Raw genomic sequence first — 26514 nt, forward strand, 5'->3', positions numbered from 1 at the left:
AAGTATGGTTGAATTTATTAGACTATAGACTTATGATTTATTACTGTTTAGACTATATAACGTAGTTTATTAAAGCACCTGCCCCACATCTTTCATTCATCGACAACGACAAATTGATCAATCAATATTAATTAATAAAATACGTGTTGTAATAGTTTTGATTGATGACAGGCAGAGAAAAAGTCATATTTTGGAAACCATGTCAGCGAGAAAGTGTTTTTTTAAAGTATCTCAAGCCTCGGTGAGCGTTTTGTCTCGTTTGTCCCACTTCGCTTGCCGTACCAAGGAAGGGACAGGAAGTTAGAAAAGGCACCAAAGCGTTGCATGCTGGGAAAACACGTGTAGCAGAACACCAGAGAGGTTAGTTTTTATTTTAAAACGCTGTTTAAACTCATTTATCATATATTTTGGGATGTGTATGTTTAGTATTGTGTGTAGTTTCAGCAGCTGGCTGGTTTTCCCGCCGTTACTGTCCGTCTGTTGTTTGCATGTTTACTGAAACTGAACCACAGCGGAGGATTTCTGACAACACGTTATTTAAAATAACAGGGTTGTAAACGGCTGAACAGTTCTCCCAGTGAATGGGATGTTTAAATACTCCTCTACAAGTATAAGTCTTTAAATATGTATTAACGTATGAAAAGTAAAAGTAGTCAGAGTGCAGTAAAATGTTACCTGTCTCTGTTTTTACTTTACTGCTGCATTAATGTGTATGTTACATTTTACTGCTGACGTTTTTATCTCCTTTATATCCTGTTGTCTAGTTTAAGCTTCATCAATGCATCATGTTCTATGAGATCATCATGTGTTCAAATCAAATATAAACAACCTGTTCATTCAACATCAACACATCTGGAGATACGAGGTTTTCACTGGACAGGAAGGAGATGAAGAACTAATCAGAAAAGTTATAAAAGCAGTCAGACTAATGTAGTGAAGTGAAAAGTACAATATTTACCTCTGAGATGCACAAGCAGTACTTACGTTCTCCCTCAGGATTAATCTGTGTGGGTTCCACCAACACCTAAACAATACTTACTCCAGATGTATGAACATGGTTTACATACTATAATAAAAGATGCTAAAAGTTCTCAATTCTTAAAATATTATCGAAACACAAGCTTGTCTGTCTGCTCTTTGGTGTTGTGGAGGTAGAGTACGGTGGGTTTATCAGAAAACAGCTGCTGGAAACAGACACTGAACCAAACAAAAAGCATTTTAGAGGCTGAGTAAAGGATCGACAATTTGTTGGAATCAAGATGCACATGATGGGAGAAAGAGGCTCAGTGCTTGTTGTCCATGTAACCTAACAGTATGTCCTGTTGTTATTTTTCAGGTGACACTTGAAGTTTGCCACCATGTCGTCCAAAAAGAAGCCGGAGGGCGATGAGCGCTTCCTCCGGGTGCAGAAGGATCCCAGGTTCTGGGAAATGCCCGAGAGAGAACGCAAAATCAAGATCGACAAGCGTTTCCAGTCCATGTTTCACGACGACCGCTTCAAGGTGAAGAACACGGTGGACAAACGAGGCCGGCCCATCACCCAAACCTCCAAGGAGGACCTGAAGCGCTTCTACAAACTCTCCGACTCAGAGGACGAAGACGACGAGGACGTAAAGAGCAAGAAGTCGGCAGAGGGCCAGAAGAAGAAGAAGAAAGGGAAGGAGAAGCTGGTGAAGCTGGTGAAGGCAGACGGAGAGGCCAAGAGAGGACAAGCAGTGCAGAGAAGAGATGCTGAAGGAGAGGAGGCTGAGCGAGGCGTCAGAGTGGTTGAAGAGGGTGAGTAGATGTTTCTGATGCAAGCTGAGCAAACGAGCACAGATTCTTTATTTCAACCAGCTACATGTCGTCAGCTCCACTAATCGAATCTGTGCTCGTTTGCTTTTTTTTGCATAAAGTTGAATCTGATTTATAAAAGCGTTTATGAAGTCTTTACTAGTCAACAACATTTACACTGGAGTGTATGAAATAGAATAAAAGAAAATAGATTTCTGTTGTTGAATCGAGATGTCTCCACTCCAGACTTCCATCAAACGTACGTTCATTTCTATTTGTCTGTTTATCGATTGAGAGAAAATGAATTGTAGCTATTTTACTAATGCATCAATTGTTTTCATACAAAGGTGGTAAACTTGTTTACATCAGCTCACCGTGCATTACTGTTACAAACCGTCTGTTAGTGCTGCACAAGAAATCACTTTTTTAAACTGATATTTCCCTTTGAATAAAGTGACATCATAATAAATGACGTCCTGTCTGTTGGTGCACCACGCTGTCTCTGGCCAATCAGACATTTACTGTCAACATCCAGATGTTTGGAGATTTTATTAGTTAGTTGAAATTAAGTATCAGTAAAAAAAAAAAAACTGCACTTAAATATGTAACCATTGTTTTTTTTCATTGGTGCCTTTTGTGTTAATGTTAAATTTGGTCTATAAAATAATTTTAGAAATAGAAGTATATGTTTTTTAATTCAGCAAGCAAGTTGTTGTATTTTACCAGAAACACAGAACTGAATTCACTTAAATATCTATTTATTTATCACAAGTATCACCGTTATTGTGATATTGAACACGATGTGGCCTGTTCTCCTCGCATCGTGCAGCCCGACTGTCGAATGCTCCATACATCTACAGGAACAGGCAGCGTCGATGATCTGTTAGTTGTTTTAGTATCCGTGCAGCTCATCGTCACTGCGGCTGTAACACATTTTATTATTTTACGCAGAAGATAAAAAGGACGAGGGGAAGAAATCTGCAGAGGATGATGATGTTGACCTGGGAGACAGTGTGACAGACGACAGCGAAGACGACGACGACGACGATGATGCAGATGCAGAAGAAGAGAGCGATGTGGGGAGTGGCTCAGATTTGGAGGAGGAGTCCGGGCTGGACTCAGAGGACAGTGACAGCGAACCAGATCTGGCCAGAGGTAAAGGAAACGTAGAGACCAGCTCGGATGAAGACGACGACGATGTGGACGCCATCCTGAAGAAAGAGGAAGAGGATATCGAGCACGACTGGGGAGAGCTGGCCAAAGACGCCCGGCGAAGCGACGAGGTGAGGCGGCGCCTGTTGGAAGAGGACGCTCTGCTCACCTGAACAGGAAAAGCCTTCATCTCTCTTTAACTGCGTTTGTGTTTTCTGAATGTTCGCGTGTCAGGTTTCTACCCGACTGGCCGTCTGCAACATGGACTGGGACCGGATCAAAGCCAAAGACCTGCTGGCTCTGCTCAACTCCTTCATACCTAAAGGAGGAGCCGTGCTGTCTGTGAAGGTAAAGCCAGTCAACGTCGCGTCACCAAACAGGAGAAGGGTGTCTGTAAGAGAGGTAAACAGCAGTGCATTCTGGGTATTGTCTTAGGTCTACCCGTCAGAGTTTGGGAAGGAGAGGCTGAAGGCGGAAGAGACTCACGGACCGCTGGAGCTGAAAGCTCTGCCCGACGACTCGGAGGACGACAACGAGGAGGAGAAGTAAGACGCAGATAGTTTTTGTCACTTAGGAGGACTAACAGTTTCACCATAACGTTGTTTACAAACCCGTAATGTCTTTCTATGGGTCAGTTCACAGAAACCCATTTGACCCTTGTGGTAATGAGCCACACAACGTTTTACTCTCTAAAGGTTTGAACTGAAGCGTCAGACATCCCTCTGAACTAATGGAGTCTTTTAAAATGTCCACGTTAAAGCGTCCAGAGGTTAAAGCTCCAGCGTCCTTCATCAGGGTCGTTACGCTTTACAAAGAACATTTAAATACGAAAATAAAAAAGGGAACAAGCCAGTTTTAAACGCATAATATTACACAAGGGGTCTCAATCAAAACGATAACAAAAGACGGATTTTGGAGTTTTTGCCAAGTATCGTGGGATCATGTGACTTCTCCCGGTTAAGATTCCTTCAGTGTTCATCGTTTTTAGATCAACGATGTGGCTTAAAACTGGATAAAAAGAGTGAGTTTCTGGCAGACAACCACAACGTTGACGCTGCACAAAGGGGATAAAACCGTTACTTTGATTAACACGATGGATTTCTCCTGAGTTTGAAAATCGTTGGAAGCATTTTGCAAAACTCAACAAAATATTTAACGGTTTGAGTCGTTTTTAGACATTTTAATGCAGAAACGTTACATATTGTCCCTTTAAGCTTGTAAATATTATTTTTCATTCCCATCTTATTTAATCGTTGTAATGTGTCTCATGATGACGGCCACAGGATGAAATCTGTTGGTCCGACAATTACGTCGTCTTGAAATTATTAAGCCAGAAATCCATCTCTGCTTCTCGAGGTTCATGTTTTTTTTCTCTCTCTGTCTCTCTCTCTCTCTCTCTCTCTCTGTCTCTCTCTCTCTCTCGCCCTCCCTCCCTCCCCGTCCCCGTCTCTCAGAGGTTACAGGGAGAAGATGCGTAACTACCAGTTCAAGCGTCTGAAGTATTTCTACGCCGTGGTGGAGTGCGACTCGACCGACACCGCTGCTAAAGTCTACGAGGAGTGTGACGGCTTCGAGTACGAGAGCAGCTGCTCCGTCCTGGACCTCCGGTGAGAGGAGAAAGAATACGAAACTGACTTCCTGAAACTATTCTGGAAAAGCTAATATTTAAATTGACTACCGATCCTTTTGTTTGAACAGGTTTATTCCTGACGAAGTCAAGTTTGACGAGGAGCCCCGAGACGTGGCGACGGACGTGAACCTCTTGTCCTACACGCCCAAACTGTTCACCTCCTCTGCAAACGCAACGTCAAAGGTAAGAAGAAGTTACTTCACTGACATAAAATATATTGTTATAGGCTAAGTTACCCAGCAGTATATCAAGTAATTTCTGTTTTTAGAAAGACAAACAGCAGGACCGTGAGACTAATGTGTGTGAGTCTGTGTTTAACCAATCAGGTGCAGCTGACGTGGGACGAGACGGACAACGACCGCGTGACCGCCCTGAACAGGAAGTTCAACAAGGACGAGCTGCTGGCCATGGACTTCAACGCCTACCTGGCCTCCTCCAGCGAAGAAGAGGAGGATGGTGAAGGAGGCTTTGTGTTTGGAGAGCAGGAGAGTGAAGACGAGGACGACGCGACAGCAGAGGGTGAGACCGGCCGCTCGAGACGCATTCAAACGTGTGCGTGTGTGTTGTGGCGGTTTAAACTCTTTGATGAGACGAAGCGGCGCTGATGTCCGTCTTGTTCCTGTTTGTAGCGAAACAGACAGAGGAGCCCGTCGTGGAGAAGAAACCGCCGAAGGAAGAGAAGAAGAAGAAAGGCGAGCAGCAGATCGCCAAGTACAGAGAGCTGCTGAAAGGCATCCAGGTCAAAGAGAAGAAGCTGCACGAGGACAGAGACATGGAGATGGAGATCACCTGGGTGCCAGGTACGAGGAGACGGAAGCAGGCTTATTAAAGCCGTGTCTGTGTTCTTTGTTTTTTCCTTTGGTAAAGAAGTGTCCTCTCTATTTTTATAGGCTCCAGTGTTTGGTGACCTGTAACAAAGTGTGTATATGGCTGTGAGTGTTTGAGCTCCAGTTAGTTTATTATTTGTGCATTTTTATCTGTCTGCAGGACTGAAGGAGACGACGGAGCAGCTGGTGAAGAAGAAACTGGAGGGAACGGACAAGCTGACGCCCTGGGAGGGGTTCTTGCAGAAGAAGAAAGACAAGAAGAAGCAGAAGAAATCTCAAAGCAAAGAGGTAAGAGGATTCGTCCTCCCACACAAACAGCACTTCACAGTTCATAACAGCGGCCAGATGCATGAAACTCTGTTGTGCGCACAGAGGAGGCATCGGCATTCCTCTCCTCATGCTGTTTTATAAACATGCACGAGTCTCATTTCCACTCCCACAGTTGGTTATGAATGGATGTAGAAATGCTCCCGAACATCTGTCGATGAGAAAAAGGTTTCACAGATTGTGTCGTGTCAGCGAGGTTCTCTAAGAGCGGCTGTCATCACGCATGGTTGTAGCGCCCGTACCATTAATTCATCACGCTGCTGCAAACCAGCATCACAGTACAATCTCCGTTATTATTACTCAATCTACTTTAGAAACAGATGTTTTTGGGCAGATTTGTGATTTTCCGGTTCCCTCTGCGGTTTCAATAATCCGCTTTCTGTTTTCTTTTGCATCAGGGAGAGGATGAGGAGGAGCTCAGTGACGAAGACCTTCCTCCAGACGTCGATCTCAGCGACCCCTTCTTCGCCGAGGAGCTCGCCGCTACAGGTGATCAATATGTCTCATGCTCTCGTTATTGTCCATCACCTCTCAGTATGAAAGTGGAGAAAAGAACAAAGTTAATCACAATCCAAGAACAATTTACTGGAAGATGGAAAAAGACACAAAAACAAGGACAATAAAATTACACATTTAACTATAATGTACATACAAGTCGGTGAAAACTGTGTATTTAAATACAGTAATATAATAAAGCAACAATGGAAAACAATACACAGTTTCTATACACGAAGTGTAACTGTTTCTGTAAATTGTTAAAATAATTCAAAAGTGCAAAGAGCGCTGGAACAAATATTTATTATTATAGTTTACTTTATATTCGTGAAATAGATATGTACAGTATATGCACGTCTCTATACAGTGTGTTTAATACTGAGGTACAGTCTGAATTCATTTATATATTCACATGCAGCTTAAAGTGCACATATTAACTGAGATTAACGTTTTATCACGTTAACCTCAGAATGGGACCAAACTCAGTGTGTCCGTAGATTTGAACATGAAAAGTCGTTCTTGATCTTTGCTTATTATAAGTTGGTACAGTTTTGAGTTTCGATTATTAATTAGTTCAGCAGCATGTTGATGATCAGTGTTGTCTGATGTGTTTGCAGACATGAAGAAGAAACCGAAGTGGAAGAAGAAGAAGAAGGAAGAGGAGCGGACAGCTGAGGAGGAAGAGGAGCTGGAGAAACAAAAGGTCAGAGTTCAGTCCCCAAATCACCAAAGCTGTAGAGCCGAGCGCCGACCACCTCTGAACTTTGTGTGTGTGTGTGTGTGTGTGTGTGTGTGTGTGTGTGTGCAGGCTGAGATGGCTCTGCTGATGGAGGACGACGGCAACGAAGCCAAACACAAACACTTCAACTACGACAAGATCGTGGAGCAGCAGAACCTGAGCAAGAAGAAGAGGAAGAAGCTGCTGAAGAAGGGCGACGGGCCGCCGGAGGGCGACGAATTCCAGGTCTGTGCGATGATGAGCAGGTGTTGTTGTGCTGGACCAGAACTTAAACAAATAATGTAGGGACCAGCGGTTCACCCTAATTTATAAAACACAAGCAAATGTCTTCTTTTGTTTGTCACAGTTTTGAGATTTCACTTAATTTGTGGTGCTTTACCCCGAATAGTAACACTTTACTGAAACCCGCCTCCTCCTCTTAGTGTTTTATAAACATAAACATTGTGTGTGTAGTTCAACGCTTCCTTCATAACAGAAGACATTCGCATGCTGTGCAGCTTCTTTTTTAAATGTCTCTTCAAATCTAAAGGTCATGAAATAGACGGATGTATTTGATGACGTTTAGCGTTTCAAAAACTATTTTCACTGAACTCAAGATGTTTTCTCTCCGTCATGCAGCAATCTGAGAGCTCCATGAATACCATTTATACAACCACGTCACATAAAATATCTAATTTTTCACGGTGATGACATCATAGAATATGATGATAGGAGCTTCATTCGAATGTTAAAAACCAATTATTACCGCACCGCCCTCGTTTTAAGCAGATAGAAGTATAATTCCTCCTGTAGGCACCCTTGGGTGGCGGCTGCTGTATACAAATCGAATGAGCGCCGACATAGTAAAACACAGTAGGGAGTCTGTTCGCTCTGTTGTTAAATGGATGAAACGTACACGGTACGGTGCTTTAAATGTTTCCTGACCTGTGTCCTTTCGTTCTGTGTCCAGGTGGACGTTAAAGACACTCGTTTCCAGGCCATGTTCACCTCCCACCTGTTCAACCTGGACCCGTCCCACCCCAACTACAAGCAGACCAAAGCCACGCAGAGCATCCTGGCTGAGAAGCAGCGCCGGCGAGGGGAGGAGGAGGAGCGGCGGCAGCAGCTGAGCGCCGAGGCTGGGAAACAGGAAGTGGAAAATGACTCTAGCGCTCCGGCGGAGGAGGAGGGCACCTCGAAGAAATCGATGGACCCCAGTTTGTCTCTGCTCATCAAGTCCATCAAAAGCAAAACGGAGCAGTTTCAGGCTCGGAAGAAGCAGAAGCTCGTGTAGGTTTCACAAGAAAGTGGACTGAGACTCTGGTTCCTCCTAAAATCACTGACTGATGGACTGACGTGTTCGTAGAGGAAAGGATAGCACACGATGAGGAATCCAGCACTATGTTTTCAGTAAAAACTGAATCCTGCTGCATCAGATCATGTTGAAATGTTTTATTGTTGCACATAGAAAATCAGTTTCGTGAAAACATTCTTCACGGTCCACTTTTACAAAGTCATTTCAAAGTCATTGTAGAAAACGGGGCTCGATTGAGCCTCATGCAAGAACAAGCAGCACAACAGATTCCTCGAAGTTAGAACACAGTTCACGTGTGGTTCCGACCCATCAGACGTCGTTATAGGAGATGTTTTGTTTGCACACAGGAGAGTCTTAATTCTTAATACTCGTCTCAGTGTCGTCTCCTGTAGTTCAACACAGTGAGACGTCTTCTCTTTACACCACGTCAGTGTCACGAGTCACATTCTTCCTGTTATACTTTCAAACATATCAATAATTTAAGCTGATAAAGTTCATATTTTGATCCAGTCAGTTTGTTGAAACGGACTTGGAGCGCTCAAAGGTTTAGGAGATGGAACGCTCTTGCATGAGGCCCATTAATCTGTTGATTTCAATTAATTTACAAACATAATTAACGTTGTCGATTGGTCCTTTAGATTTGACAAAACATCATGTATGCATAACATCAGACACAGAAAATATAACTCCGTATCTTCACATAAATTCCTGATTTTTGCAGCTAAATATGAAATGGTGTGTTTTGATGAGTGAATACTAAAACCTTGATCCACAATTCATTCAAGCTGCAAGTTAGTTTCCATACGACGGCACGTCTGCGTAAAAGGTTGTTTTTGTTTGTTTACTTTGAGGACAGTTTACAGAAAACAGTAAGAACGTGTTGTCTGCAGCTTTTCTATCTGCAATATTTACAGTTTTTTATTGAAGAATTAAAGAAAGACATGTCAGTGGCTCGATTATCAACATGAGTCAAAGGCACTTAATCAGGTGCTGTTTGAAGAGTCTCTTCTATACAAGTATTAACATATAAAGTACAGCAGCGTTAGTTTAAAGGATGCTCTCTGCAGAAACAGACATCAGCTTCTAGCCTAATGTTTTTGGGAAAATCCTCATTCTGCCTTAAAGCAGGCTTTTGATCAGTGACGTGGTCTTGATTTGGCTCCTACGGTCCGGGGTACTCGAACACAGCGGCCGCTCCCATCCCGGTCCCGATGCACATGGACACCACGCCGTACGCCCTGCAGACACAAGAGAGGAGCTCTAAGACGACGCACGCGTCGGTAAGAAGAATGTCGGTGTGTTTGCGGTTTGAGACGAACCTCCTGCCTCTGCGTCTGAGCTCGTTGAGCAGCGTCACCACCTGTCGCGCTCCGGTGCAGCCCAGAGGGTGACCCAGAGCGATGGCGCCGCCGTTAGGGTTCACCTTCTCCAGCGGGATCCCCAGCTTCTCCACGCAGTACACCGCCTGAGCCGCAGCAAAGGGTCAGGTCAACCAAAACACGTACTGCATCCCAACGTCTCTACAGAAACAAGTCTTATTTCACAGACCTCAGCGTGGTTTCTTTATCTTTTAGTAGAAAATAGATTCTTAGTAACAGAGATACTGTTTCGACATGCGCTTGTGTACGTGTAGTGAGATAAACTTATCTCCTTCAAACAGAAACCAAGCGTCCACATTTCGGTCTGAACTCACCTGACTGGCAAAAGCCTCGTTGATTTCAAACACGTCGATGTCATCCACAGTTAGTCCTGAGGGAGGAAAGAGTTTCATCAACTCGGATGCATAAACCAGTAATTGACAGATAAATACTAATAACTATATTTACTGGTGTTCTGACCAACAACAGAACATCTACTTTGAGAACTTCCAGTTTTACACACTGTAAATATAACACGGAGGCAGTGGTGGAAGAAGAATTTAGATATTTTTGTTAAATTAAAGTAGTAATACTACATCCTGCATTCAAAACGTTACTGAAGTAAAAGCACAAAAGTATTAGCATCAACATGTATTTTATGTACCAAAAGTACACCCAGAATATATTATTGGATTATAATTACTGATGCATTAATGTGTTCATCACTTTGATTATATTTTGTATTTCTCTCCATTTTTCAAAAATCTAGTAATTTAAATTGATCAAAGAAATAGTGCACTAAAAAGTAGAATATTTCCCTCTGAGATGTAGAGTAGAAGTATAAAGTAGCATAAAATGGAAATACTTGAGTACACACGCACACGCACACCTTACCAGCCTGCTCCAGAGCTGCGGGGATGGCGAATGCTGGTCCGATACCCATAACGTCCGGGGGGACCCCCACCACCGCACTGGCCCTCAGGACCCCCAGGACCGGCAGACCCAGAGCCTCGACCGCAGACCTGCGACCAATCAGCACGGCCGCGGCCCCGTCGCTCACCTGGCTGGAGTTACCTGGAGACAGAACACGCGTTTTTGAGAGTCGGCGGCGGCCGGGAGAGGTGAGCGCGTTCAGCGGCCAGTGAAGCGGACCGACCTGCTGTGGTGGTGCCGTCGGGTTTGAAGGCCGGCCGCAGTCTGCTCAGTCCCGCCAGAGTCGTTCCCGCTCTGATCCCGTCGTCCTCGCAGACCGCCGCCTCGCGCTCGTTGCCCTGGTCGTCCACACACCGGACGGTGACGGGAACGATCTCCTGCTGGAACAGACCCGTGCTCTGCGCCCGGGCCGCTCTGTGTGAAGCAGGTTAAATGTGTCGGTGTCCTGTCACAAATATCACCCATTACATCAACCATTATAATAATAATAATAATTATGCATTAAAAAAAAATATATATATCTATATATATCTTCTGCAGAGGTATCAGTAAGGTATATTAGTAAGATAATCAATGCATAGGAAAGGTTTCTTGACATAAGACATTTTTCATATTGATTTACTTTACTTTTTTTAATGACATCTTTATAAAACACTGACATTTGTTAATATACTATGACTTTCTTGACATAATAGGGCTTTTTCCGACATACTGTACTATGACTATTTTGACATTTTAGACATTATATTATGACTTCTTTTAGATACTTTTCTAAGACTTTTATGACTTTCTTCAAATCACTATATAGTATTTCTTTTTTTGACAATCTATACTATGACTTCTTTATTGCCTTTTTCACATACACATATTTCAGACTTTTTATACTATGACTTTTTTATGACATTGTATTAAGAGCTTTTTCAGTACACACTATACTATGACGTTATGATGTACTATACTGTGACGTTATGATGTACTACACTATATTATACTACGACGTTATGATGTACTACACTGACGTTATGATGTACTATACTGTGACGTTATGATGTACTACACCATGACATTCCTTAAAATGCTACACTGAGACTTATTTATGAGGTTTTTATAACAGACAGAAGTCACAGGGGACATTTTTATACTTTTAATACTTTAAGTACATTTTCCTGATACCCTATCACTAATCATTTTATCCCATTTGAGTGAAACTGAAGACATAGTGACCTCTGACCACCAAACTCTAATAAGTTCATCCCTGCACGTTTGTGCCAAAGGTCTTCCTGAGAAATAGCGGTCACGAGAAAGGGAGGAACTGACGAACAGACAACCCGACCAGCATGGAGGCACAAAAACGTTGAGTCGCTCACTTTTGCTGAGAACTGAGAGCGAAGGCGTCCTGCTTTTCTCTGGAGACCCCGAATCTCTCTGCGATGTTCTCTGAGGTGATGCTGTAAAAACAGAGAACATGTGGAGCGTCTGTTCAGACGCATGTTGTGTTTGTCTACACGCCACAGATTGGACAGAGGGATGAATGCTGGTGTCGGTCTAATACTAACTGCACTTCAGCAGTCTGACGGATCACAATAACACAGCTGAGCGGATCAGTGAAGGGAAATATCACATTTTGTAACCAAACATACATATTAGAAGAAATGCTTCAACAGGTTTTGGAATTATACATTATAAACCATTTTGTGGGATTCTAACAAATCGTGGGTTACTGTATATAAATACATTTAAGGGCTGTATCATTTTGGGATTAGTTTCAAGATTATAATTCATCATAAAGTTCAGAATAAAATTATTTGGGGGATTACAGGTGGAGTGGAAACAAATTTGCGGGAAATACATTTAGTGTTTTTTTGGATTATATAAACATTTCAGGGCGACATCCCAACATTTTAATTTTCACATTTTGGGAGGGCTAAAACTAATTTAGGGATTATAAAAAATGCCACGATAAAACCATTTGAGATTAACGGCACAATTTGGGATGAGACGTTTTCGCGATAATAATAGATTTTAGGGCTGTAAAACTAAATATGGGATTATAACAAAATCATTTAGGGATTGGTATAAAACATGTTGGTGTGGAGTAAGTAGTTTAGAAGACGTTAGTTGCTCACATTAGTTAGTTGCAATAGACATTCTATTTGGGATTATAGCTTTGATTGTAATTCAGGGACCTTCAGTTAAATCACAGTATTCTGCAGCATGTGGTCTGATGTGTGAGCAGCGGAGGTCTCACCCCATCGGGATGATGCAGTCTCTGGCTTTGTCGACGTCCGTCAGCCTGGAGCTCAAATCTCCTGGATTTCCTACCTGACGCAGAGACATGCTCTCCACGCTGACAAACACACACATACACACACACGCAGTGTAAAAAAACAGCAGATTTTAACTATCTTTTCACAGTTTGAATGATGAAGAAACGTACCCACAGGCGAGGCCCAGGTCAATGGAGCTGCTCCTGATAGCTCCTGCACAAACGGAGTTACAAACAGAGTAAACATACAGTGCAGTTATAGGTTTTTTTTATATATATATATATATATATATATATATATATATATATATATATATATATATATATATAAGTGACGATTGAGGAGTTTGTACCTGCGATGTTGAACAGAGCCTGCAGTCCGGAGGAGCACTGTCTGTTGACGGTGTAGGTGGGTACCGTCTCTGGAAAGCCGCTGAAACGAAGAACAGAGCCGTGAGACACGCTGTGACTGAATGAAGGAGGAAGAGCGTGTGAATCAGTGATGATGATGATGATGATGGGTCTGACCTGAGGAAGTGAGCCACCCTGGCCATCAGAGCACCGGCACCGGGCTGCAGCACGTTACCTGCAGACAGCGACACACACAGGTCAACGAAGAGTGCATTTAAAATGTAAAACACACCAGAGTCAGTGCAGCAAACATACGTGAGGGCTCCGCTCTGTGTGCTGCTGCAATTGAATTAATTAAGTACATTTATTTACAATTTTCCTGCCTTTAAGAAACTAAAATATATACAGCTGCCCGTTAGTATTCCCATAATGTCTTAATATATAATATATCTTAATATGTTTTATATATTAAAACCTTTTAATTCATTGATATCTGCCTGATGAACTTGTTTCACAGCCAGCGGTGGAAGAAGTACTCAGATCTTTTACTGAAGTAAAAGTAGCAAGAACACAGTGTAGAAGTACTCAGTTAAAAGTAAAAGTCTTGCATTTAAAATCGTACTCAACGAAAGTTCAGAAGTATTAGCATCAAAATATACTTATACTTAAGTACCACCATAAAAAGTAAAGTACTTGCTAGGCAGCTTGGTCCGTTTCAGAATAATGTGTATTATAATTATTGATGCATTCATGTGTTCATCACTTTAATGTTGACGCCCACAACATGGCGTCGGTCAAAAGAACGATGTAGAGAAATGAAGTCTCGTCTCACCGACACAAACGTCTCCCAGCTTGTCGGGTGAAAGGCCAACATCTGTGAGCACAGCTGTCATCACTGCACTCAGCAGCTCGTCAGGCGTCGTGTCCTGCAGGCGAGCGGAAGGGTTTAATTAGTAAGTTATTAAGTACAGAATGATTCTCAGCTTCATGTAGTAAAAGTCCACTGAACTTTGATTTCTTTTAGTAAAATATTTAATTGACCTCAGCTTCATCATTAGTTTATTTGCAGAAACCAGTGTTTGAATGTAACTAAGTACATTCACTCGAGTATTTCCACTTTATACTACATCTCAGAGGTAACCATTATACTTTTTACTACCACATTAAGCTTTAGTTACTTAAAATATTACAACACGTATCTCCAAACAAGAGACATAGTAAAAACACAAGCTCAAAACAATTATAAATAAGTAATAAAACAGTATGGAATATAATTATAAAAAATCCACAATAACTAAAATATTATATATACAGACAGAATAATTGTTGTGTTGCACAGTGTATTTATATTGCAACTAAAGGATCCCACTACCTCTCCCACTAGTACCGTTGGTTGTTTTGCTCCCTGTATCAGCTCCATGAACCAGTGGAAGTTACCTTAAACGCTCCTCTCTTCGCTTTCCCGATAGCCGTCCTCCGTCCGTGAACCACCACCACGTCCTCCGGACTGCTGCTCCCCGCAGATCCGCACTCCGTCCCCCCTAAATCCCGCGTGCATCTGGAGGACCCGGAGGGTGACAAGTGGCCCGAGATGATTTTTAATCTGTGCATGTCGACACTAAAATAAAACCAGAGTTTAATCTGCGACGTTAACGCGGCTGCAAACGGCCTGTTTAGTTTGTACTTTGCTCTCAGCTGTCAACTGGCAGGATGGAAAGCGCGGAGGGACAAACTACAGCAAATCGAGTCCGAGCGGTTCTCATCTGCGTTGTGTCCGACTGAAACATTTCCGGTTCCGGTTTTATGTCACTTTTGTACTTTTCTTTTTACTTCCCTAGATGTATTTGATGCAACATTAGTAATACTACGAAGAAATACACTTTAGTACTGCAGTGTAGAAATACACGGTTACAAGTCCTACATTCAACATTTTTACTGGAGTAGACTAAATGTACAAAAAGTATGAGCATCAAAGTATGCTTAAAGTATAGAGAGTAAAAGTACTCATTGATGTAACATTAGTAAAAACACTGTAAAAAACACTCTGTTACATGTAAAAGTCCTGCATTGTGTTATTTAAGTAAAAGTATGTAAGTATAATCAGGCAAATGTACTTAAAAGTATTAGAAGTATAAAAATGTCCCCTGTGACAGCTATACTATCATATATCATATCATTAGATCATTATCACTCATTATAAAATTAAAAGCAGGATGTGACTGTTGAGCCGGAGCTCATTTTGACTATTACTTAATGATTATTTTCATTATGGATTAATCTGCTCATCATTTTCTCCATTAATTGATTTGATTGTTCGGTTTGTAAAGAAAGTGAACACAATGCCGCCACAATGACCCAGAGGCCAACGTGACACAATGTGTTTGTTTTTATATTTTACAAATCATTTTCTGTCAATCGACAAATCGTTTGAGTTCTTCTCGTATAAACCGTATTCTTCATGTTTTGTGCGAAGAAATCTTAATTTGTAAAGTAACTGACGCTGTCAGACACACGTAGTGGAGTAGAAGTAGAAAGTAGCATGAAAAGAAAATACTCAAGTAAAGTAGGAGTACCTCATACTTCTACTTTAGTACTTGAGTGACTGGACGGAGATACATTTTCACCTCTGCTCGGATGCGGGATGAACAGAACAAAACCCCGTTTTACATCTCAACCTTTTATTTCCAAATTTGTCACAACACCACATTCATAAGGCCACCAGCTCACTCACTGCACATTCTGGTTGGAATCAGATCACAGGAAACAAAGACATCCAAAAATATGTTTCTTCAATATAGAATCATATAAAACTGTATTTCCAAAGAGGGCAGATGAAGAAGAAGAGCGTCAGGACACAAACACAGAAATATATTTACACGACTGCAACATTAATGAAACACTAAGTCAGGATGCAGTACAAACATGTTTTTCAAAATAAAAGCATAGAAGTTGTCGACTATCTGTAGGAATGATGTCTGAGGAATACTGTTCTTTAAACACAACACAAACAAAAAGTGTAGTTACGGGTAAAATCCTTTCATATAATGTATGAAATGCTCCTTTAAGTTTGCACATTTCTTAAGAGAAGAAGAGGACAGTACAGAGCACCAGAGGAAGGTTACAGCATGTCTGAAGTAGTGTGTATAAAAGAAGTCAGGAGTGATCAGCTCTCATATTACAAATATAAAGAGCTATTATTCAGCTTTAAAGGTTTTCTATACGACATTCAGAGCATATCTATCGCCTCCACGCGGCTCTCAAACATGGCGACGGCTGAGCCGACGCTCAAACAGAGAGAGAGAGTCGTTATCTGCTCGGGTAGACATTACTCCACTACATCTTCACAAAGAACATAGCTGTTTGCTGCTATATTGATGCTCCGAATGTCGTAAAGAGAACCTTTAAGAACCAAAACAACAGTAAACACCTGCACAGGTTAAAACATAAAAGGAGTGCTTCATTTGTTTTAAAGTCCTTCAGTTCTACAGTAAGAGCAGGAATGTTTCCAAATCTTTAAACTGAAACTGAATGAGCTTCATTTAAACGTTTTAACGTCTCTGTGATTCATGAAACGGAACGCATCATCTTTTAGGCCAGAAACCGGAAAACCTGTTTTGTCTTGTGGAGACGATGGCAGAATGTGAACACTTTAGAGCTGCTGGGTTCAGTATTTTATTTATTCATTGTATTTGTGTAACTTTCTGTTGCACATTAAAACACATTGAGTTTAGTTTGAGTAAAATGTGCTGTGGGAGAGGATTGTGCTCAAATGTTTAGTCGATTAATCAGTGAGACGAACAGTTTAAAGATGTCTCAAAGTTAATAAAAAAGACGGATTAATCATCAATGAAAGTGATCGTGAAAATAGTACAGATGTTATTGAGAGACGTGTGTACATATTTTGGGTTTAGCGTTAATGCGTCGGGTTCAGACCCGCCTCCTGACACGACGTTAGATCAACCAATCCTAATAATTACTGGTGCTAACATAGTAACTCTTCCTTTAACCCCTCAGCGTGTTTTAGGACATCAGGACTACTTTGTGCCAAAATTAGATTCTCTACATGATAGAAACTACGATGAAGTACTTTGATTTGTCAGGTATTTAATTCACTGCATTAGACCGTCCTGTTTGTAATTCCTGCATTACTAAAGTGAAACAGCGACGACCCGAACTCAACAACAGCTGCTGTAAACAAAAACAACAACAACAGAGGTGTGAAGGAATGTGAGGTGTCAGTCTTCTTCAATAGCGCCTTCATGTTCCGACCAACCCGTCGTCCCGTCTCCGAGGCTCAGCAGCAGATTCAGGAGTCCCTCCCTCCTCCGGCGGCTACCCGAGAACCCGTCTCCGCACTTTTCAAAGTAAAAGTCTACGTTCTCCCTTCTACTCAGGCGTAGAAGATAAGTTCGGGGATCTGGCCCCCTTGCACCCCGGTGCCGTTGGTGCTGTCCGAGGAGCACTGGAACTGGAAGGTCACTTTCCCACACTGCACCTCTGTCATGCCCTCCTGGCCGAAGTAGCTGAGCTCGTTGCCGTCCAGCACCACGCTGGCGGTATAGAAGGTGTCGGGCTCGATCTGCACCGGGTAGTCGAAGGACACGGGGAAAGTGCTGCTGGAGCCGTCCGAGAAGTACTTGATGTGCCTCTGGGCCATCGACACGCCCTGGCGCTTCAGCTCGATCTTGGCGCTGTACTCGGCCGAACCGCAGCTGGAGCCGTACAGGCCGAAGCCGGCGATGAAGACGCGTTTGTCCACGGCGAACTGGATGCTGTCGCAGCGGCCGCGGTACCGCCACTGGTTGCTCCGGTAGGCGCAGGACTGGAAGCGGTGGCAGCGCTGCGGCGCCAGGCCTTTACGAGGTTTGGTGCAGAACAGCAGTTCGGGCTTGTTGGCGGCGGTGTACCACAGGAAAATGTCGTTGGTCTCGTTGAGCGTGAGCACGCCGGACTGCGCCGCCCCATTGGCGAAGTCCTCCAGGACCATCGTGGGGATGCGGATCAGGTAGATGGCCTTCCCCAGCATCAGGCGCTTGTTCTCGATAGTCGGCGTCAGGTCCTGCCGTTGACACTCGGCCTCGGCCCAGTTCAGCGCCGCCTCGAACACCACCATCTCTTTGGCGTTGAGGGTCTCCCGCCGCAGGATGCTCTCCAGCGTCTGGGTGTCGATGTCGCAGAAGCCTTCGGAGCGCAGGGCGAGCTCGGCCTGAGCGTCGATCACCTCCCAGCAGCGCTGCGTCAGGTCGGGCTCCTCGAACAGGCAGCTCTGAGACAGCAGCACGCAGGCGTTCTTGGCGCTCAGGCTGGTCTCCAGGAAGTTGACACAGGCCCGGGCCAGGTGAGGCACGATGTACTTTTTGGCGGCGTAGAGGGTGGCGAGCACGGTGTCAGCACACAGGTCGATCTCATCACAGTAGATGTACCTGAGAAGGTAGAGGAAGGGATCAACTCGACGTCACAAACTTACATTTTGCTCATTTCATGGCGAAGTACAATTAGGTCCAAACATCTTTAGTCGGTACTTTTTATATTGAGAAGTATAATGAGTATTTGTTTTGTGTGTCTTGTGTCTAAGACACGCCCACACAGCACCATCACTGTCCATGAAGACTGAATCAGAGGTTGACATACTTCAGCATGGCCAGGAACGAAGGAGGCTCCACGTCGGGGATCCGGATCTCTTCCTGGTCCTCCGCCAGCTCTCCATAAAACATGGCGTGGAACACGGAGCTGCCGACGGCCAGGACGTACTGACGGAGCAGAGGAACAACATGGACGACATAAGAGACAACATCTCCTCTTATAACGGGTACAAATCTGGCTCACTCACTCAGGCCTTCAACATTTGATATTTGGTCCTCGGCCTGATTTTTATGACTGAACTTATGCATTTTTAACAATTTGTTATTATGAGATGAGAAGGTAAACAAGTTGTAAACATGCAAAGTTTGGATGTTGTCCGGCTTTCAGCCTCTTGGTCGTGTCTGAGTCAAACTTCTGTGGTTGAAGCGGTTGGAGAGTTCTACCTTATGTCCCGGGACTCGCTGCGTCCCGCCAGGCGGCCCCACCACAAAGTGAACATCCGCCATCATCTCATTGTTGAACATGACTGAATTCCTACGAGGACACAAAACAGTTTATCTTACAATATGAAAATAAAAGAATATGTGTATCCACACACTAGAACATCTAAACCTCTGGTACATGATACTCAAAGTTAAATAAAGTTAAAAGAAACAAAAGCGGCATTCAGGATCTATTGTTTAAAATCAAGTCCTCTAACGTTCACATGTTCCTGTAAAGCTTTCACTTGGTTAAAAGGTCCTCTGAGACAAACGTATAAATAAAACTGACTTGACTCGTTACTTTTACTTTGGTGAAGCCAAGCAAAGAATGTTTCCTCATCAAAGAACAAAATAGGAAATGAAGAATCACTTCCGATCATCATCTGAATGATTCTTTGTGACGGTTCATGTAGTTTCTTCTTCACGTCACTATTAGAGCTCTGTGATGTTTTCTTCAGCTTACTTTTGATTTTAAGTAGAAATACCATCGTCTAAAAATACGCCAACAGTCCTGATCTCAAACTTTTGATTATTATCAGCAAAATGTACTTAAAGTATCACAAGTAAAAGTGACAACATTGTGTTTTATCACTCACAAATACATGAAGTTTGTCAATGTGGAGCCAGTTTGAGATACTTTGTATACTGCTGGGTAGATTAGTAGTATAATTCTACGTTCATATGAACATTTAGTTACTTTTTACATAAAATAACATATGTGTCAAATAAATATATGAGAGTTACTTTGGGTGATCTACCAGAGAGAATAACAGGAAATGACAATCACATGCAAATGATGATGTGGTTTATTAAGACTCCCTGCATGTAAAGCATAATATAGGGTGGTTGTTATCTGGATATTGTGAAAGCCATGATGTCTGACTATGGTGTTGCTGTCCTTTAGTATTGTTTGTTTGGAGCAGAGCGGGTTCAGACCGACCTCTCTCGGATGGTCGGGAACAGGCCCTGCCAGCTGCAGCAGCCCTGTGTGGCGGTGGTCCTGTTGTTGTTGAGGTTCTGCTGCTGGATGGAGGAGGAGGAGGAGGTGGTGCTGCTCGCTGAGGCGGAGGGGACCAGCTTCTTGGTGGGAAACAGCTCTGCAGCCATTATCTTCCAGTCAGACTGCAGGCCGGGTCATGGCAGCTCCGGCGCCCGGCAGAGTCTGGAGAGCACTGCCGAGAACAGTGATTTATATTCAGACACTGAAAAGAGCCGCAAAACTTCGCTTAAAAGTCTGGATTTTACGATGTTGTTGAGCTAACTCAACGTTAACCAAGCTAGCCACACACCCACGTCCTTTACACCAGCTGCTTAACGTTGCACCAATCATTCCTGACTATATATATAATATATAGTCAAAATAATTTAGTATAAAACACATAGTCAGCTTGTCAACGTCTAAAACACCGGATGTGTCTTTTTAGTCTTAACTTTAGCATGTTCATGCTAGTTAGTTAGCTGACTAACTAAAAGGCAATTTTTTCGAGTTCATCTCTCCGTCAGCGTTAAACTGTTTGATGAATAACTCAGTATCCACTTACTTTACGGTTATGTGGACGTTTTTGTGTTCATAGCTTCTCTTCACATTACGCAGGTTTTGAGTTGTTTGACAGACTAGCGGCTCAGCTTTGTTTACAGTAGCTAGCTAGCTTCTTCTGTTACTGTTTACGGCAGAGTCAACTCATTAACGGCACAGTGCTGACACCTGGTGGCCGGAGGTTGCAACGACAGCTTGTTACTGAAAATAACTGGTGTGTGTGTCCCTGTTTATAATACTATAATTCGTATTATAAAAGTGATTCAAATATATTCTATATATTATGTATTTCATTTTCCCTATGTACTGATTTATTTTATTTTGTTTTTTGTGCTCTTATATATTTGTTAGAGTCAAAATCTAAATGACTAATTATAAGGTGTGCTTACAAAGTCTGGTGTCCTTATGTGTCCTCGTTGTGTGAACTTCCCCTGACATTAAGCGCCACAGCAGTTTAGTCTATCTGAAAGAACACTCAGCACTGCTTGTAAAGTTGTAGACGGCGTCATTACTTCATGGCGTCTTCTGATTTGAAAGTGACCTTTGTACTAGACTGAATTGTTAAAGTGTCCAGATACTTAGAATATGCTGTATGAAGGCAATTCGTGTGTGTTATCCTTCTGTGACGTATATTGCCTGTGGCACTGTTTACTTGGTATAAATATACGAGGCTCGGGGACAGATCTCCGAGCAGCCTTGATCCATGTATACTGTATGTGAATCAACTCGTCTCCTTCTTTGCAAAGAATAAATGTCCTGTTTAATGATTGTTACCACTCGAGTGAATTTTTCGTAACAATATTCTTTTACACCTTTGCAGTATCATTTGCATTTCATTTTGCACGATGTCCTCCTCACACATGTATACATGTAGAGTAAAATGTGTTATTGATGTAGTTATATGCATATTTTGATGTAAAAATGACTCATCGCTGTCTTTCAGCCAGACTTGTTCATACTGGACATGTTGCATATAAAACCAAAAGAATAAGAAAGTATAATACAAAGTGTTGATCAGTACGATTCCATTTATTTCACAGACTTTGAATTTAGGCTTAAGTTTGATGAGTAAAAATACTTTAGTTTTATGCTTTTGTTTCTCACACTTGTCTGAGGTTTATTTTATTGTCAGTACATTTCATTATTGTAGGTTTACTTTCTACTATTGTCTATGTTATTCAAATGTCTTCCATAATTAATTGTAATGTTTTTTTCGGTGAGAAGCCTTCATAATGCAAAATGTTTAATTGCTTTACGTATGCAATTGCAATTAAAGACACATTTGTTGTGAGTGTGTGTTGCTGTAGTTTCAACATGAGGCTGTAAAAAAAAAAAAAAACTCTAAACAAACATGATATACAACATATTTCTTTATTGTTGTTACTGATAAATCACTCTCCCATTTTGAAAAACAACCCAACAACAATGGAAAAAAAGGAAACAACACCTGTATGTACTTTATGTACAGCCAGATTAGCATCTATAATCTCTCTTTAATAGTTTCACTGTACACATTGAAGGACAACAATCATTTACAGGCAAACTGAACAGGTTTTATTCAGTCCGAAGGTTCAGCTCTGAAAACAACAAAATATAAATCTGACTAGAGTTCAGCTGCCTACATCACGACTGACTAGTGTTACTGCTCGTGTAGTGTGGGTGACCATGATCAGTGTAAAATGGTAAATTAGATTAAAGTAATGGAAAACACACTGATTCTATTGCTCTGAAAGTGAAATAAAGTAGACGGCTGTGAATAGAGTCTGGTATTGTTGAGGTTGATTCTGGTTCAGCTCTTGTCGGATTATTTGAGTACGGATATAAACCAAAAATATGGAGCAAAAAACACCTTTACTTTATTTTATTTAGGCTTTACTTTCATTCATTTGCAGACAGGATTAACAACAAACAACCAGACTCCATTCAAAATCACCACAAATCTGTTCCTGTCACTTGCAGCACAGTCCCAATGTGATTCTGCTCATTTCCTGCATCCACTGAATGTTTCCTGTCACTTTAAATCAGCGGTTCCCAAACTTTTCTTTTGGCTCATGACCCTTTAAAAAGGAGCCACACAAACCCTTTCGTCACGAGTGATGTTCAACTCTCTCTCAAGTTATTCCAGTTGGATTGTGTTTTTGAGGTCTGCAGAGATCCAGATTTCATCTCCGTGTCCAGACTGTAGCCGAGTCTAAATGTTCTGAATCTAGTGAAACATTTGCTGTTGGTTGAAAGGTTGAGTACGTCCACAAGAAGACAGTTTTATCGTTTTCTCTCCGTACATGTTCAAATATCATAAATATTATTGTTCTGCAAAAATACACATGAATGTAAGCAGAAGGGTGTTCTGGGTAATTGCAGAGAGTGCATCATGTGCCCCTGTGAGACTCTCTGATTGGTTGATGTAACTTTTCCAAATTTGTCGGACTGGATAAACATGGAAAACACCGCTCTGGTGTATGTTATTGTGGGGAGATTCTTTAGTAGTTTTCTTCTGGATTTGAAGCAAACGTTTTGGATACAGACATTTCAAAAAGTGCCAGAATCAAAGTTTAAATGTGTCGTATCGTCACATTAAAACAGTTGATTTAAAGGAACAGTTCACACCAAAAGGACATTTCTGTCACTGAGCTCAGACTGAGATGAGGTGAAGCACCAAAACAACCAGACTCCACACATGTTCTACATCGTTTTACAGCAAAGCTGTGTGTTTACGTGTCTCATAAATAAAGTTTGATCTTTCGGCTCAACTAGAAGTCGGTGAATGATTCGCTGACTTGCTCACTTTGCGGTTAAAATGTCCCTTAAATTACACCACATTTATAAATAGATCTGCTGTAATACTTAAAAACTGTACACATATCTGTTCACCCTTTTTACACCGTATCGTTTTACGTTAAAAAGAAGAGCAACACAAACTCCCCAAAAGTTTCCCTCCATCCCACCAACACGGCTGCGTTTTTGGAGATGATAATTTGGTAAAAAGCAAAATCAAAGTGTTATGTAGTGCTAAGAGGTAAAGTCATGTATACGTACGTCTTACAACACCAGCAGAAACCCAAAGGAATAAACTTCACTTTTCAAGTAAAACAGAAAACACGTCTCTACTTGTATCTTTACAAGTCTGTCACCAAACACAAAGAGTCGTTTAAAAAACTAGTAATCGCTCCAAATAGTGTAGTAATAATAATAATAATAGTAATAATAATAATTACACGAAATACAATATCTTCAGGCAGTCAGCACATAAAGCGTTGAGGGGAGCTTGTGTGCAGTTTGGGAACTAAACAGTTGTTACGAAAAGTGTTGCACTACCGTTATTTCACAACAAAATGAGCTAATTAGCGTTAGCAACAACAACCGTCAGGTTTAGTAGGAAGCGTCTCGTTGTCTCGGTTCAATCTTTTGGCTTTAATTTGGCGTCATTAAGTAATTAATAAATACTTTATGTGATCAAAAGTAAAACAGAAAAATGAGAAAAGCTTCACTGCAGGTTCTCTCGCTGCAGTTTGTCACAAATCTTCAACTATAAATACACAATAAAAAAGCAGCAGGTTTTCAAATGGAGCCTCGCCGCCACAACGTCGATCAAAACTAATGAACCGGAAGAGATTCAATCCTGAACATTTGGCCAAGAATTAAAACCTGAAATATTTCAGTTAATCCAGATTCATTTGTCGTTGTTTTTTCAACCTATTTCCCTTTGGAGAGAAGCTCTTGATTTGATCTAGAACCATCATAAGTGTCACATGACGGCAGATGTGGAGGCTCGGTACAGTTTAGTAGTTATCATCAACGACATGTCACAGCTCTGCAGCCGCTTAAACACTCGGAAGGGTTTCATTTCAAAATGACCGGCTATGTTCTCTGTAGTGTTCATCTTCGATGTAAAAGAAAAAGCTCTACAGCCAGTGTGTCTGTGCATGTTTGGTGCTCAGGTGGGAATGTGGAGGACACAAATGACCCTGTGTCGACTTTAAACACGACACCAAAGAGCGGCAGCACAGTGTTGTCGACAGGAAGTTTAACAAACCATCCAATTCCTGAGCAGCTCTCCTGCTCTTAAAGGGCCAGTGTGTAGGATTTAAAGGGTTCTATTGGCAGAAATGGAATAAAATATATGTTTGTATTAGAGTGTAAATCACATGATACTAAGAATTATTGTGTATTTGTCAGCTGAGAATGAGCTCTTCATATCTAACACCAATCTATGAGCGCCATGTTTCTACAGAGGCTCAGAACGGACAAACCTTTTGAGTTTTTACCTGAAGGCCACCGTAGTTCTCCGACACACTTGTGAACGGTTGATTGCAATCTGCAAACTCACCACTAGAGGCCTCTACATCCTACACATTGCTCCTTTAAACTCACAACAACACAAAATTCTCACTGCTGCTGCCAAAATCCATTGATTTGTCATCAAAACTACGACACCGATTTCTCTTTTTCTATGGCGAACCACAGCTGACTGTGCAGAGAATAAAAGCATAGAAATGAAACTCCAGCTAATTGTCTGTGAGTGTTGTTGCTCCAACTATGTGAACGGAGTGACGCATCTTCTCTGATGAAAGGCTTTCTCATTTTGAAATAAAACTCTTCCGATGTTTGTGATCTGACCTGCTGAGTCACTGTGACTGTCCACTCAGCACAAGTGTCACTGATTCCAGACCAGTGACCGGACCTCCAGACCTCTACAGGATCTACAAAATCAGACAAAGTCTTCCTCAGGCTGCAGGCAACAACTTAAACGGGAGAAAATTAAAATTACACCAAATTAAGCAAAACTTCTAGTGCAGAGTGGGATCTCATCCAGAGTGAAATGAGGGGATTTAATCTTCACTTGTTAGAAAATGAATCATTTTGAAGACAGAATTGTATTTTTTTTTAAATTAGGTCGTTACTTTTCAAAAAAGTCGATCTTCTCGTGAACAAAATACATTTTCCTCAACACCTAAAATAATTCATGTGAAGAAAAAAGGCACATTAATCATGAACAATGTTTAGAAGCAACATCAACAGACACTGGCTGTGTTTGGGGTCAGTGATGGCGGAGAGTTTCTATGTTAAAGAAAAAAGAATTCCAGCTTTACTAAAAATGTACCGAGAGTTCCTGTTTATTTATATGTTTTGCCACTTCCTGTTTTCATTCATCGTCTCATCCAGAGGTGTCTTTGTTTCGGGACCCGGGCCAGCCTAAGTCCGAAGAGGGAGGGGGGGGGGGGGGGGGGGAATATTTGACAAATCTTTAAAGGAGCAGTCCACGTAAACAGTCACCTTCAGGTTTTCTGCTTCCCCAGACTCAGAGGTGGAGACGAACTCCACCCTCTCACTTCTCGTTGCCGCTCCACCCTCTGTCGTTTCAGGTCATACGAAGACCTTGGCGAGCGCGTCGGCCCCGGCGCTGCCGATGTAGCACTTGGTGGGGTGGAACGCCACGTCGTGGATCGACTCCTCGGACTTCTTGCGGTGAGCGGTGAACTCCTGGATGCACGTCTTGCTCTCCATGTTCCACAGACGGATCGAGCAGTCGTGGCCTGGGAGGAAGAGAGAGAGAGAGAGCCAATGAGGAGGGAGGACGGTGTAGAGCAGGTTCAGGGGGGCGTGTCCAGGGAGCCTAAACCCTGATTGGCTACCTACCCGGAGAGAGGCGGGACTTACGTTTGTATGTTGTTGTTGTTGTTGTGTAGATTTTTGTACAATTTAGTCCACACAGGATCATTTATATACATTTTGTTGGAATTTTATACTATGACTGTATTCTTACATG

At 42.1% G+C, this 26514-nt stretch overlaps 4 protein-coding genes across 7 annotated transcripts in view; 1 reads left to right on the plus strand and 3 right to left on the minus strand.

Moving 5' to 3' along the window:
* The first annotated feature begins 313 nt into the window (after positions 1-313).
* esf1 (ESF1, nucleolar pre-rRNA processing protein, homolog) lies at positions 314-8970 on the plus strand. The gene is made up of 14 exons (XM_079159872.1): positions 314-360; positions 1337-1776; positions 2725-3056; positions 3160-3273; positions 3361-3470; positions 4380-4532; positions 4624-4738; positions 4882-5074; positions 5185-5355; positions 5543-5670; positions 6108-6198; positions 6822-6907; positions 7013-7168; positions 7893-8970. Exons 2-14 carry the CDS (start codon positions 1359-1361, stop codon positions 8214-8216), a joined length of 2391 nt encoding a protein of 796 aa, XP_079015998.1. The 5' UTR covers positions 314-360; positions 1337-1358; the 3' UTR covers positions 8217-8970.
* On the minus strand, positions 8352-14842 carry acaa1 (acetyl-CoA acyltransferase 1). The gene is made up of 12 exons (XM_079159873.1): positions 14583-14842; positions 13978-14071; positions 13323-13380; positions 13148-13227; positions 12966-13008; positions 12777-12875; positions 11896-11976; positions 10752-10942; positions 10490-10669; positions 9931-9986; positions 9557-9702; positions 8352-9475 (listed from the first exon to the last, which is right to left on the minus strand). The coding sequence occupies exons 1-12, from the start codon at positions 14754-14756 to the stop codon at positions 9400-9402; spliced, it is 1278 nt and encodes a 425-aa protein (XP_079015999.1). The 5' UTR covers positions 14757-14842; the 3' UTR covers positions 8352-9399.
* A 1009-nt stretch (positions 14843-15851) lies between these two features.
* LOC306695447 (BTB/POZ domain-containing protein 3-like) lies at positions 15852-20861 on the minus strand. Its single transcript, XM_079158689.1, has 5 exons — positions 20752-20861; positions 20151-20382; positions 19172-19262; positions 18777-18895; positions 15852-18568 (listed from the first exon to the last, which is right to left on the minus strand). Exons 2-5 carry the CDS (start codon positions 20315-20317, stop codon positions 17536-17538), a joined length of 1410 nt encoding a protein of 469 aa, XP_079014815.1. The 5' UTR covers positions 20318-20382; positions 20752-20861; the 3' UTR covers positions 15852-17535.
* A 1271-nt stretch (positions 20862-22132) lies between these two features.
* Positions 22133-26514, minus strand: part of strn (striatin, calmodulin binding protein) — a 37132-nt gene continuing 32750 nt past the window's right edge. For all 4 annotated transcript variants that reach the window (XM_079158856.1, XM_079158855.1, XM_079158853.1 and 1 more), the window contains one exon: positions 22133-26281. In XM_079158856.1, coding sequence (XP_079014982.1) covers positions 26112-26281 — 170 coding nt within the window. In that variant the 3' untranslated portion in view covers positions 22133-26111. The remainder of the gene's footprint in view (positions 26282-26514) is intronic.

The sequence above is a fragment of the Pholis gunnellus genome, assembly GCF_910591455.1.
Source record: "Pholis gunnellus genome assembly, chromosome: 5".
NCBI lineage: Eukaryota > Metazoa > Chordata > Actinopteri > Perciformes > Pholidae > Pholis > Pholis gunnellus.